The sequence below is a fragment of the Macrotis lagotis genome, chromosome 3, assembly GCF_037893015.1.
Source record: "Macrotis lagotis isolate mMagLag1 chromosome 3, bilby.v1.9.chrom.fasta, whole genome shotgun sequence".
Taxonomy (NCBI): Eukaryota; Metazoa; Chordata; class Mammalia; order Peramelemorphia; family Peramelidae; genus Macrotis; species Macrotis lagotis.
The window spans coordinates 35156157-35171290 of NC_133660.1; the positions used below are offsets into that span (position 1 = coordinate 35156157).

General features: G+C 37.8%; 1 protein-coding gene across 1 annotated transcript in view; it reads right to left on the bottom strand.

Annotated features, from left to right (window-relative positions):
- Positions 1 to 1939: 1939 nt before the first annotated feature.
- RASSF6 (Ras association domain family member 6) overlaps positions 1940 to 15134 on the bottom strand; it is a 72896-nt gene continuing 59701 nt past the window's right edge. Inside the window, exons 7-11 of the mRNA XM_074228449.1 lie at positions 12968 to 13069; positions 9920 to 9971; positions 7530 to 7648; positions 7339 to 7436; positions 1940 to 7250 (exon numbers count right to left, since the gene is read on the bottom strand). Coding sequence (XP_074084550.1) covers positions 7175 to 7250; positions 7339 to 7436; positions 7530 to 7648; positions 9920 to 9971; positions 12968 to 13069 — 447 coding nt within the window. The 3' untranslated portion in view covers positions 1940 to 7174. The remainder of the gene's footprint in view (positions 7251 to 7338; positions 7437 to 7529; positions 7649 to 9919; positions 9972 to 12967; positions 13070 to 15134) is intronic.

A 15134-nucleotide genomic window follows, 5' to 3' on the forward strand; every position in this document is an offset into this window, starting at 1 on the left:
CCTTTCTTAAAGGAATGCTTTAAACACAGAGTGTTTCTCTAACAGAGCCAGGCTTTAGGCGTGATCAAGGTCATGGCAAGGTCTGGATAAGGACTTCTCCAGTCAGATCCTAAAGGACAAACTGGAGAGCTTGTACTCACTGTCCCTGCTGCATGAGAATGGGGGGTAGGGATACTGATTGGCAGCTCTCAAATATGATGGCATTCTTTAAAACTTTGTTTGCTAGGTGGTGCAGTGGATAGAGCAATGGCCTTGGATTCAGGAGGATGGGACTATGAATCTGGCCTCAGTCACTTGCCACTTATTAGCTATGTGACCTTGGGCAAGTCACCTTACCCTTTTTGCCTCCCATCCTTGTCCTGATCCATATCTGGCCACTGAACCCAGATGGCTCTGAAGGAGAAAGTGAGACAGCACAGCACCCTCCCACTCAAATCTAATGAATGTGCTTGTCATGGCATCACCTCCCTCATGTCATGGTCTTTTTTGAAAGTAAAGGAAAAACATTATTATCATTATTATAGTTGTACCTGGATTGCAATTTATTTTCTGAGGTTTGGAAAGGCTTGAGGAAAACAAGTCCACCACTAGCATGATTTTCATGTGATTATGTCTCATCTGAGTTTTACAGATCCCTTTCTTTTTCCCCCTTCTTTTTTCTTCTTTCTCTTCCTTTCTTCCTCCCTCCCTCCTTTCCTCTCTTTCTTCTTTTCTTTCTTCTCCTTCCTTCCTTCCTTTTTTCTTTTTCTTTCTTTCTTCTCTCAAGTCTCTGTCTTGTGTTACTTTCTTAATATCCTTTCAGTATTGTTGTTCACCATGTGTGCACGTGCATGTGTGTGCACACATATGTTCATGTGTGTGCACACATGTGTGTGTGTGCGTGTGTGTGTTCCACTTCCTATCTCCTGCTTATAATCAGCTGTGGCCTGGGAAACCAGCCAGACAAGTTTACCTCTTTGTATAGTCATATATAAACATAATCACACCTTCCTGTTCCTTTTAATCATTAGGTCTCCTGCCAATCTAATTCTTCCGAGATCTGTGATTTGTCACTGAACTACTGGGAGAACCCACAGGGAATAAATATCAGAGGTATGATTTGAATCCAGGTCCTCCCAGTTGTTTTTTTTCACTGTACCACTGTTCCAAAGACCCTGGATTTAATGGAGGGGTCCTACGGAATTCTGGAATTTGATGTAATCATCATAATGCTATCTTTAAAAGGAGACTTTTGGAGAAATTTGACATTAATAGGATTTTCACTTAGGATTTGTGCAGAACATAATAATAGCATTGCTAAGGCTAAATCTTAATGTGGTTTACCAAGCCTTTTACAGGTGAAGAAATTAAGGTTGAGAAGGGTTAAGTGACTTGCCTATGGTCATACATTGAGTAAGTATCTAAAGCAGCATTTGTAGTCTTTCTTTGTCTTTCTGGCTTCAAATATCTCTTCACTCTGCCACCTAGCTGTAATGACCTTAATAAGTGATTTTGCTGTGCATAGAACGCCCCGTTTTGTGATTTGCTTGTTGATGTTCAGGGAATGCTTGAATAGCCATTTCTTGTCACCTCTGTCCTAAAATCTATGAGTTCAATATATGTGAAACATTTATTTGAAAAGGGCATTCAAAACCACTTTTTTGCTCTACCTCATCAGATGATTTTCTGGAATTACCAAAAAGAGACATTGGGATTTTCTTTCTTATAGTTTACTCAACTATTAAAATATGAAGATGTAGTCTCTTGTAGGAAAAATCATGTCTTCAAAGACTGGTTTTATTCTTATATTTTCATCATGTTTACCTATGTATATAAAGATTTTTTTCTTTTTTAATCAAGATGAGAATATAAGAATATAGTTTAGCAGCAATTGCTTTTTTTTCAATAATTAAACAAGTCAGTAAGACTCATAGTGAGGGGCAAAAGGACTTAGGCTTTGGGGCTGCCAGCTGGATTTCAGAGGTCTGTTTTTCCTACTTTTGAGGGTTGAGGATTATATGCTGAAGGTAACGAGGCTGCTAAAAGTCCAATTTCTCCCTAAGTAAGATCTTGTGTATGGAGTAACAGATTGGAGAGTTGGGGCCTGCTCTCAGACCAAGAGGTCCAAGCTTTTAGCTCACATTGAGAGTTAGCCATGGGAGTAATTTAGCCCAAAAGAGTGAAATTAGGCTTTTCATATCCTCTCTGTCTCCAATAGAGTAGAATTCCAGGGACAATAACTTAAAACAAAGCTTAGGGTTTCCCAAAAGAGAGTTTATTAGGATTGTTTCTACAAGGGAACACAATGTACAAGGGAGATTAAATATACGATAGTATTTATTTTTCTATAAAAGACATACAACACAGAAGACACATTGATGCACATTGGCAATTTTTAAAACAAGAGCTACAATTCTTACTACTGAGGTTGATACTTGAAACATGAAAATAGGAAACATTTCCTGGAATAGTTAGATACTATTTCTCTTTGGGTTCTGCCTTGAACTGTCCAACCAACTCCCCTAAGGTCTTCATCCCCCACAAAGTCAGTGGATGGTTTGGGCTTATCTTCCTGCCAGAGATCATCTCTGAGCAGAATGTAATCAACTCCCACCCCCACTTCCCCATTCTCAGTCAGCTCTTACTGAGGAAGCCAGGAACTCCCACATTTTTAAGGGAGTCATTCGTGAAAAATTCATCTTTCATGATACCTGTTAGTCCCATGTTCTCAGAAAAAGAAACACAGAACGGAATAGGCAGCCCTGAGGTCTAGTTTTAGGTTCTCCTAGATGGACATATACTTTTTCTAACATAGCTTTTTAGGATGAGAGAATAGAAGCGCCTCCCTACTTATGGGGAAAGTCCCAACACAGTGGACAGATACGAAGAAAAGGAGTGATTGTGGAAATTATTTCTCTTTCTTAGCCTGTCATTCATGTCCTTTTGGGCATATCACAGGTAAGGGAATTAAGAGACTAATAAAAGAATATATGTGTCATTATCACAAAGCTTAACCTTTCAGGGTAAAGCCAGAGTAATGGCTTTGACTAGTAGTGGCCTAGAGATCTCATTTCGTTTTCTTACATGTTCCATGGGATGGCATCCATGCATGAATACCCAGCACCCCTTCAAACAATTGTATTAAAGGACTTCCTTGGGATCCTATCTATAGAGATGGAGGAACCTTAGACCAAGAGTTCTTTTGATTATTTGGTCAAGGCTAGGGACCTCTTTTCAAAGTCATTTTTGAATACACAAAATGAAACACATAGAATAATAAAGGAGACAAGTCATATTGAGATAGTTAAATATTTTCACAAATCAAGTTCATAATATGTAGGCTAAGGACCTCTTATTTAGATTAACATTTTCCCCCCATTGTCTCAACCTACCATTTTGAGAAGTGAAGTTACATTAAGTTGCACAACAAGACTTTAATCTCATATTTCTGACTTTGAATTCAGTGTCTTTTCCATTGTAAACACTGCATTTTAGGGGGCAAAGTTCTAAACTTAAAATCAGGAAAACCTGGGCTCAGAGCCTGACTGATTACTCTGGGCAAACTTCTTTAAGATTACCATTTTCAAAATCTTTATAATTGATATCTGTAATACAGACTTCACAGAGATGGTTTGAGTCTGATCAGCAAAGTTTAAATCATTATACTTACACTATTAACTTATTAATTATCTTGAATTATTATTTATTGCATTTTTGGAATAAAACAATAAAAAACGAAATTCTTCTTGTCAAGGAAAACCCCCTAACATTTATCCTCAATTCCATTTATTGCCTGCTCTGTCATCTCCTTTCTTTCATTAAACTTCAGTTGTCTTTCATAAAATGCATTCTCTGTTGAAGCCCATGTCTCTGTTATCCTTCAAAAAACCTCACATGGTTAGCCTTGGTAAATACCATTCTTAGTGTCTCCTCTCTTGCTTACACTTCTTGAGTAAGCTGTTGATAGCAGGTGTCTTCACGTCCTCTATTCACATGTACTTCTAAATTCTTTGCAATCTGAATATCAAACTCATCATTCACCTGGAATTTGCTTGCTCCAAAGTTGCTAATTATGTCTTAATTGTCAAAACTAATTAGCACAACTAGATGGTGCAATGGATCGAGCACTGGACCTAGAGTCGGGAAGACTCATCTCGTCTTCCTTAGCTCAAATCTGATTACACACTTACTGTGTGATCCTGGATAAGTCACTTACTCCTATTGATTTCAGGTTTCTTACCTGTAAAATGGGCTAGAGAAGGAAATGACAAACCACTGCAGTACCTTTGCCAAGTCAACTTCAAATGGGATCATGAAGAGTGAGATATGACTGAAAAATGACTCAACGATAACAAAATGGCCCTTTTTCAACCCTCATTCTTCCTGAGCTCCCTCTCTACTAACTGTGAAAGACCTCATTGCTATTTCCTCCTAGATACTTCCTTCTCTCTAAATTTTTGTGACACTGCTCTCTCGTGGCCCTCCTCTCCTTATCTGTCTCACTGCTCTTTCCATGTCTTTCAGCATCTTCTTCAAGGGCAAGGCCATTAACAGGGGGTATCCTGGATGATCTTAAGTTTTCCCTCTTCGCTGACTCACTCAATGAGGTTACTAGCTCCTTTGGGCTCAGTGCTCATCTCTAGGTTATTCCCAGGTCTTCATATACAGTTGTAGTTTCTCTGCTGATCTTTACTTCTGCATCACCAACTATCCTTGAGATCTCTCAAAGGGGTTGTTCTGTAGACTTCTTAAAGTCGACTTCCTTCCCATGCCCTAACCTTCCCCTCTTCTAAACTTCTCTCTAACTATTGAAAGAAACACCACCCTCCTACTGACTTCTAGGCTTACAACTTCAGTGTTATATTTGACTTCTTCCTTTTGCTTATGCCACAGAGCCATCCAAAGGAAAACCTTGCTCATTTCTTCTTTCCCAATGTCTCTCATCTTATCTTACCTTCTCACCATTCACATAGGCACCACCCTAGTACAGGTCTACATTGCCTCTTTTGTAAAAAGCTTTCTGGTCAGTCTTCCTGCCTCAAGTCTGTCCCTTGACTCAAGAGTCAAAGTGATTTTTTGAAAGTTCGGGTTGGAAATGTCACCTCTACCTCAGGAAACACTAGTAGTTCTTTGTCACTTTTAGGATCACCCTTGTTTTCTTTTCTTCTTACATTTTCCTCCCCTGCTATTGTCCAGTTTCACAGGCCTCCTTGCCATTCCTCACACATGATAGCTATCCAACAATTTTATTTTTCTTTTGCACTGATGATCCCCATATTGGAATAATCTTCTTCACCTCAGCTTCCATGAATGAGTCTTCCTTTATGATTCACAAGAGGCCTTAGCTTGTTCTGCCCTATTTGCCCCTTGCTAGTGCCTTCCTTTTGAGATTTCCTTCTACTTACACTGGGGATATCTTATACAACAATAGTGATTTGCATGTTATCTATTCCATTAAAAATGCAAGCTTCTTGAGAGGAGGTATTGTACAATTTTTCTTTGTATTTTCAGAGTTTAGCACAGTGACAACACATTGTAAATGTTTAATAAAAGCATTACTGATGAAATTCATTTTGATCCATATTTTATTATACCTTTTTTTTTTTTTAGTTTTTGCAAGGCGATGGGGTTAAGTGGCTTGCCCAAGGCCACAGCTAGGTAATTATTAAGTGCCTGAGGTCAGATTTGAACTCAGGTCCTCCTGACTCCAGGGCTGGTGCTCTATCGACTGTGCCACCTAGCAGCCCCTATACCTTCTTTCAAGGTATAAGTAATTTAGTATTCTAATGAAAACTATTATAAGTGACATGAGTTATGGTCTATATTGACAATGAATATAAACATTAAAACACTATAAATTATTGTCTATATTCTCAGCCTCCCATTTAGCAAGTGGACAGCTTTTTCTTGATGGTCACTAAAAAAGTAAATGAAGTGGTGAAAGTCCTGTCACATGTATTATTCTCTACAAGGAGGTCTTTAGTAGAATTTAATGTATATGAGCATAAGTCTTGTCTAGTTTATATTTTGGTGATAATTTAGAATTATGTCTTTGAAATGACTGTGATAAGTATTTTAATATTTAAAAGTAACTTTCTAATTCTGTTTTTATCATAGAGTTTTAGTCTACATCACATTTAAAATGTTTTAGAAAATTTTTTTTTTTAGTTTTTGCAAGGCAATGGGGTTAAGTGGCTTGTCTGGGGCCACACAGCTAGGTCATTATTAAGTGTCTGAGGCCGGATTTGAACCCAGGGACTCCTGACTCCAGGGCTGGTGCTCTATCCACTGCACCACCTAGCCCCCCCCTAGAAATTTTCTTAAGACAATAACCATGAAAACTAACAATTGAGGTAGATTAAAAATAAGGTCTATTGGCCTGTATAAGGAATTGCTTTCAAATTATTGCTGATGACAATAACAACTATGAATAACAACAATAATGACAAATCCCAAACTCACGTCACACTTCCACAATTTCTTTTTGTTTTGAAATCAACTCTGGGAAATAATAACAGGAGGTCAAAGTCAGCTCTGTGAATTCAGATTCGGTCTTTTGCCAGATGTTAGGATGGCTATATAGAAATTCCTTCAGGTTAAAGGAACCCAAAACCCAGTAACACTGGGAAAGATACTTCTGTAGATATTATAGTTTAATAGGTAGCTGGGATCTTTGGGCCTTTGGAGTTTAAGAAGAAATGCATTACAGATCATAGAAGTTCACTTGCCAATTTGTAAGGTTATCCTTATTTTTGTGAAAACCCCAGTCCTCAAAGATCTACAAACTTCATTCAAAATGAAAGTGAATTTCTTTGCAACATAAAGAACATGTCTCCTTAAAAAAAAGGGTTTGCAGTCTTTATTTTCCATTTAATTTGTCATTTCTTGCAAAGAATTAGTTGTCACAGTTCAAGCTAAGGGAGAGGTTTTAAATTCACACTCTTCAAAATGCCTCTCTAACTTTGAAAAAATGACTACTACTCTGGCAATCTAATTTTCAAACTATAGTCTCCCAACAATGATATGAAGGCAACTTCACTTCTTCTTATGGGGATGAAATTTCCTGGTTAGATGCTTTTCTATAAACTTGAAGTTACTATTGTGTTGCATGTACCTACACAATAAATATATATATCATTAAGTATGCAAATACATCTCACTTGGCTGAAGCGTTTGATCCACCGCTGTTTTTATGCTACACTGTTGTCTCTGTTTTTACTACCATTTTATCTTGAAGATGTTTTAGTATAAAAGCCTTCTCTGTATGGAATCTGAAAGGTTAAAAAAAAAAGGAAGAAAAATACTTAAAGATACCTTCATTTGGTAGAAAATGAACTTAATATTAGAATTTCTACTCACTTTGACATTATTTTTTTAATTTCTCTTGCTTCTTCTTCATTTAATCTTTGAAGGATTTCTTCCAAGAAAGAAAAATGACAGTGAATGTATTCAGCCACCTAAGAAAGGGAGAGACAAGATAAAGCATATCTATGAGTAGCATGGACACACAATGAAAGCTGAGAAAGATTCTAGATGCTGCTGTCTCATACATCACTGCTGATTTCTTCTGCATCTTGGTCCATGAGGAAAATCCTGGCATTCTTTTCTGAGGGACCCTGCAAAAGCCTCTCAAATAATGGAATGTGTATGTTCTTTAGCCGTCTCTTTTCTGAAAATAAACAACAAAGACTGATGAACAGGCAAGAAAGTTAAGCAAAACGTGGTACAAGAAAGTTAATGTAAACCATCCTATAAAAAGGATGCTATGAGGTATTCAGAGAAGTATGGGAAGACCTATTAACTGATGCAGAGAGAAGTAAACCGGACAAGGAAAACAGCATATGCTATAGTGTCTTTTAAGTCCCAACTAAAATAATATAAAACATTGTAGCAGTTTAATAAATATTTACTGATTGATTGATTCAACACTAGAATTGAAAAGGACAAAAAAAAAACGATCCAAATAAATACTAGGTAATTATAATGACCAAAAAGTCTGTCCTTGAAGAAGAGCTTATTTTTAGAGGTTAGGGATTATGATTAAAAAATGTTGTGCATGCTGTCAGTCTCAGTTGCTTGTAGAAGATTTCACTAAACTGTTTCTCTTCTCTCTCTTTTTAAAAATTCTTTGTTACAAGCATTGACTGGCAGGGGAAGGGAGGGGAAAAGAGGTATGAGGGTGATGTAAAAAAAAGACATCAATAAGAAAATGCCAAATACATTAAGAGAAAGAATTATGGAGTCTGAATGCAGACCAAAGTATATTATTCTTTTCACTTTTTAAAATTTGTTTTTTCTTTCTCATGATTTTTCCCTTTTGTTTTGATTCTCCTTTTACATCATGACTAATATGGAAATATATTTCTGTATTGAACATGTATAATTTATATCACATCTCTTGTCTTGGGGAGAGGGTAAGAAGGAGAAAAATGTGGAACCCCAAAACTTATAAAATGGAAAATATATGTAATTAGAAACAATAAAATTAAAAAATTAAAAAGACCAATAAAATTTTAAAAAATTCACAGGTAGAATTCTGTGGTTGAAATGAAAGAGAAAGGAATAAAGTAATTTTCCTCCCCCCCCCTTCAACTCATCAACTCCAAAGAGAATTGAGGGGATAAGAAAAGTAGAGGTTATTTTTAGCTGTTTTCTCACCAAAGTGTGAATGAAATATTTCTTCATTTAAGAACAAGAAGTGCTTCTTCCTTTAGATCTCCTAGACTTCCCCCTAATCTTGCTTCCAACCCATTCCTTGTGGTCATAATCCTCCATAAGAGCCCCAACTCCTGTGGAGGAGACAGTTATTCCCACCACCCATCAACCAACTGCCACCTACAGGGCAAACTAGCCTAGCGGAAAGAAACTGGGCATCCTAAGGGGAGGCAGGAGGCAGCATGTTTCACAGAGGCCAAACCACCTTGACCACTATTTGCTCTCAGACCCTGATAGAGAGAGCCTAGGGCCCTGACCTGAAGGACCTTGGGAAAAATGATGTTTCCAGCCTGGTGCCCCACACCATCATACTGGGAAGCAGCCTCTGTAAAGATGCTGCCTGGTCAAGGCGTTTGTGGGGGGCTATATACAGAGACCCAACTCATGAAGACCCAGAAAAGAAAACTCTTGCTATTAAAGTCCTCGTAACTATGAAATGGGTCAGCATTAGAAATGACTAGGATTTTAGCAACAGAGATGACATGAAAGAAGAATTAACATCTATTTTACTGCTCTACCCCAGACTACTTGTAGCTGAAACCTTCCCTATATTTTGCCCCCCATTAGACTGGGAGTTTCTTGAGTGCAGGGACTACCTTATTTTTTAAAAAATGAATGTCTACAATGCTTAATAAAAAAAAAAAACTTTGTAAATAGTGAGCAATTAATAAATGTGTCATTTCATTCATTCCCTCTTCCCTAGTTTCATTGATCTCTAAGGTCAGATATCATAGTGAATCACCTTACTTTGGATCTACACATAAATTTTGGGCTTCACTTTGGCATTACAGCAGGCAATATACCTCCACAGTTCATTCTTCTTTTCCCAAAACCATTTCTGACATATGATGGTTCAATCATTTTCAGGTGAGCTCAACTCTTTGTGACCCCATGGGCATTGCTTTAGTTAAAATACTGGAGGAGTTTGTCATTTACCTCTCTAGATAGTTTTTCAGATGAGGAAACTGAGGCAAGCAGGGTTAAATGACTTGCTCATGGTCACATAGCTATTAAGTGTGTGAGACTGGATTTGGACACAGGTCCCTTGAACTTGAGGGCTGGATTTCTATCCACTATGAAATCTAGCTGCCATTTCTGATATTGCATACAGACATTCTGTCATCAAATAATTATATATATATATATATATATATATATATATATATATATATATATATAAAACTCCTCAAATCAATTGATGATTTGAATGAGCTAATTTTCTTACCTCCAGATGCATGTATAATGTAAAGAGCAAACTCCTGGGGATTGTTTTCAATCTGTTAAAGAAAAATAAACCATCATGACTTTCTGTTGCAAAAAATTCCACAGTCATGTGACTGTGAAATTCCCTGTCCTACACTGGTGGTATTCCCAAATTTGACAGTAGGGGCCACTTACAGGGTTAGCTATGGCAGAGAGGGTCTGGTGCTGTGCAGTAAGCTCAACTGCTATTGTCAGGAAAGTCCCAGAAGGGAATCATTTAGACTGATAAGGAGAAAATTCAAAGAAAATCTTAGGAAAATTCAAAATCTAATTTCTAAATATCTTTATACAACAAAAACAGCAATGATAGCATTTATATTGACCTTAAAAGGTTTTCAAAGGACTTTACAAATATTGTCTCATTCAATCCTTATAAAAATTCTGTGAGGTTGGTGTTATTATTATTCCCATTTTACAGATGAGGAAACTGAGGAAAGAAACTAAGATCACACAGTTGGGTAGTACAGCTTTTGAAACCAGATTTGAAGGTAAATTTTTCTCTCTGCAAGCATAGCGATCTATCCATTGGATCAGGATAAATTATCATCCACCAACTTTTAGAATTTTTAGGAGAAACATTTTGTTTTGTTTTGTTTTTTCCTTATTGTCCAAAATCAAACAAGGCTTTACTTTCAATAGATATGAAGAGTGAAGGCAGGGACCTTGTGAGGTAGGTGATGATGATATTTGTCCTTTGCTCAAGAAGGAGACCATAAAATCAGGGGGTAATGTCATGACAAGAAAGTGACTTGGATTTGAATGTCGGGTTGCAGTGCTAAGTTACCAGACTCACTTTCTCCTCTGGGGTCATCTGGGTCTAGTGATCAGATAAGAATCAGGATGACTAGAGATAGTCCTGGATGTAAGGCAATCAAATCAAGTGACTTGCTAAAGGTCCCACAGTAAGAGTCAAGTGTCTAAGGTCAGATTTGAATTCAGGTCCTTCTGACCCAGAGGTGGTGCTCTCTCTCCATTATACCACCTAGCTGTCCCTTATGAGGAAAGAGGAGGACTAGACAGAGAAAGATGACAGTGCTTCCCAGATTCTAAGTCATGTGGGTGCTAATCCAAAGAGAATTTTAGGCATCTTAGCCCAGAAGCTAGAGAATTCCCAGTAACCCTGGACTTTGCCCCACCTAGAAACCAAAGTCTAAACAGTTTCCTCTTAGCTTGAGACAGCTCTGTTTGGCTACCTAGATATGGTACCTCCAGTTATAACCATCCACCTCCTAGTTTCCCTGGCTTCCTTCAAGTATCAGCTAAGATCTCACCTTCTATTAAAAGCCTTTCCAGATACCCCTTCCATTGATTAATTACCTTCCATTTATTCTGAGTTTAGGACTATTTTTTGAAGGAAAAAGAAGGAAAGGGAATAAGCACCTACTATTTATCCAAATTTGTTCTAAGTGTACAAATATTATCTTATTTCATCTTTACAATAACCCCACAAAGTAGGTGCTATTATTATCTTCATTTAACAGCTGAGGAAACCGAGGCAGGTAGAGGTTAAATGACTTGCCCAGAGTCACACAGTTAAACTCAGGTCTTCTTGATTCCAGGTTTAGGGGTCTATGCTGTCAACTGCTTCTTTTATAAGCAATGATTAAAAAAAGCAATAAACCTTTTCTTATCAGGGAGGGATTCTAGTTGCTATAGCCTAGCAGGCTAGAGATAAAAGAAGAGGCCAAAAGCTGCTAACAGAAGTCATTGTCTAAAAGAGACTTTGTACACAGGCGCCATAAGCCCCCACAGAAGGCAGTGAGATCAAGGCATAGTGAGACCGTGTGTCTATCACTCACCATGAGACTACTGGGGAAGAATGGGAATTGTTTGTCATTGTCCTCTGTTCTTGAAGAGGGCTAATGATAGCATGGAGGAGGTATCTGACTTCCTGTGATTTGGACTTAAGTGCTATGCAAAGTTATCATTCTCTTGGCCAGAATGATCAGAATCCAGTAGCAAGGCGAAAGTCAAGACAACTGGTGATGGCTCCACCATACCCAAGGAGGGGCAGACCCATTGAGGGCAATATAGTGGCATTATTAAAAAATAATCAGTGTACAGGGGCGGCTAGGTAGTGCAGTGTATAGAGCATCAGCCCTGGAGTCAGGAGTACCTGAGTTCAAATCTGGCCTCAGACACTTAATAATTACCTAGCTGTGTGATCTTGGGCAGGTTACATAACCCCATTTGCCTTGCAAAAACCTAAAAAAATAATAATAATCAGTGTTATGGGGGGAGGGGAAAAGGACAAAACTTGTGCTCCCATGAATATATCCTGGCCACATATTTTTCCTTTTGCATGTACTCCCCATTTTCCATCTTTAAATAAATGTCAACCTTCTTACTGATGGTGTATTCTAAGTCTATATAGTCTTGTAATAGTCCATTGTGACTTTTCTTGTTACGCTATTTCATTATCTGACTTTGCTTTGAACCAATTATGTCACCTGGTTGATGAGAGAAAAAGTAATTACATTAACAGGATACTAAGAGTAGATGTAGACCCACTCAGTTGAGATAATGTAGAGAAAGAAAGACAGAAGTTGGTATCCAGATCACTAAGTACTAATACACCCATTATTAGAGGATGTAGTTTCTTTAGCCTGGGGTAACTATTCTGGAAGCCCCAAGTATCAGAGAGGCACTGATAGAATCATTTATTTTTATCCCCATGATGTCTGTAATAATCATCCCATTAGTTTCCCCCTATGGAAAATAGCAGAATAAGTCTTCAAAAACTATAACAAGAGGATGGTTAGACTTTTTTCCTGGAAGCAGGGCAAGGATTGGGGGGGGGGGGGAAGCCTCCATCTTCACTTATCCAGAAGAACTGGAGTGATTGGAAACCCAAGCCTAGCGAAGCAAGGCAAGGAATGCCAACAGGCCAAGCCTTGAGCTTGCCGGTGGTAGAAATAGTAGTGGTACAAATTGCACTGGATTTTACACCCAAGAAGTCACCAAAGAGATGAACCAGTGATTTCTATGGGAGTTCCAAAGGAAACATTACCTTGAATTTTTGTAGAAGCTGCTTTATTACTTCTTCTGTTCTCATGTTACTGTTTATTCTCACTTTAGTTTCAGATCCAAAAGCTGGAGTAAAAATGGATGTCTAGAAGGGGAAAATGAACATTATAGCCACATCCCAAGGTTTGATTCTTCTATTGGCAGAAGGCCTATCTCTAGGTCCAAGAGTATCGGTAACAGAAGGCTCTGGGTCTAAAATAATTGTCTGAATCTGTGGATGTCTGATATAGATTTTTTTAAAAAAAGATTCTGCTACATTAGTTGAGTATTGATTTTTAAAAATTGATTTTAAAAATTAAAAAAAAAGGTTTTAAAAAACCCTTCAATTCAGGAATTTATGCCTCCCCTTCCCCATGCAGAGAGTCACTCCTTGTATTTGAGAATAAACCAAAAATAAAGGAGGAAAAAGCAATTGGCCCAAACCAGTCATCATCAGTTGTATGTGATAGTATATGCAATGTTGCCCACCCAACACAACAAAGAAGGGAGGAAACTGGATTTTCTCATCACTTTTTTTCTGGTCTAGCCCCACCCAGGAAACCTTTACATCTTTCTATAGGATTATGCCATTCATTAATTGGTTCATTTGATCTAAGAAGTCTTCCATACTTTCTTCCCATGCCTAGAGTTCCTTGAATTAGTTTGGTTTCAGATAAGAGGGGAAAAAAATGATGACACGGGTGAAATTTCTAGGATAGGGTTTTGTTAAAGTTAAATTCAATTCCACATTCTAGTGCTGTCAACAGAGTCAACATTGGCATAAGTGACATAAGACGCCATCAAGGACATGGATGGGCAGAGAAGGAAGTGACCTGAAGATTTATTAAGGATAATGAACAATGATGAACAAACTTGAGCACTACATAGTTCTCTATGATGATAGATAGAAATAGATCAAAGAAGAGACAGATAGCAATAGACAGACAGACAGATAGACTGACGATGGATAGACAGAGAGAAAAAAAGTTCTTTGCTGGTTTGGATTGTTTCATTAATTGCATTTGCTTTCTCAGTACAAAACAATATTTGATATTTGTAGTTACTTAAATGTTTTTGATGAGTTGATTGTATGTTTATGTGTGTGTTTGTGTATACTGAAAGATGAAAGGAAAGAAGAGGAAAACAGAAGAGAGACAGAGGGAAGGAGAGAAGGTGAGAAAGGGAAGAGAAGAGAAGAGAAGAGAAGAGAAGAGAAGAGAAGAGAAGAGAAGAGAAGAGAAGAGAAGAGAAGAGAAGAGAAGAGAAGAGAAGAGAAGAGAAGAGAGGATGGAGAAGAAGAGGAACAGAGAAACACAGATAGATGGAGACAGAGTCAGAGACAGAAACTGGAGAATGCTTCCCAGATCACTGATTAGAGTCTCTATAAAGGATTAAAGGGAAAAGTACAGAAAGAATGTCATAGTATGGAAAGCTACTGACTGACTTTGATCTACACTGGGAGGAGGAGTGTCCTTGCTCTTGAGCTGGGAGGGACTTCAGAGGACATCTAATACAATCCCACATTTTACAGATAATGAAACTGAGGCCCAGAGTAGAATAATTATCGAATAATTCCCAAATGATGTGCATTATTTCCTATTTATTCTGGATATAGTTTATATGCATGATTTTGTATTATTAGATTGTGAACCCCCTGAAAGAAAGGACTGTTTTTGCTTTTTTCTTGATTCTCCAGCTCTTAACACAATGGGCAGGTCATAAAAGGGGCTTAATAAATGCTTTTTAACCAACTGGAGCAGAATATTTTGCCTCAGTGGTACTTTTTGTTTCACAGAGGTAATTCGGTGGAATAGATAGAACATTGCACCTGGAATCAGGAAGACTTGAATTCATATTTCACGTTGTCACACTTAGAAGCTGTGGGTCACTGTATTTGTATTGATCAGAGTTCTGGAAAGACTTAAGGATTCTGATCAACACAATCACCAATCATGATCCCAGAGGACTTATGAGAAAGCATAGTACAACCCTCTTGACAAAAAAGTAGAGGGACAGAGGGTGAGGAATGAGATTTATGTTTTGGTAGTGGCTAAAATGGGAATTTGGATATGAATATCTGTTTTATAGGTTATCCCTTTTCTTTTCCCCTTCCTTCTTGTCTTTTCTTCCCTCCCATCCTCCTTTGTCCCTTCCCTTTCCCTTTCTCTTCT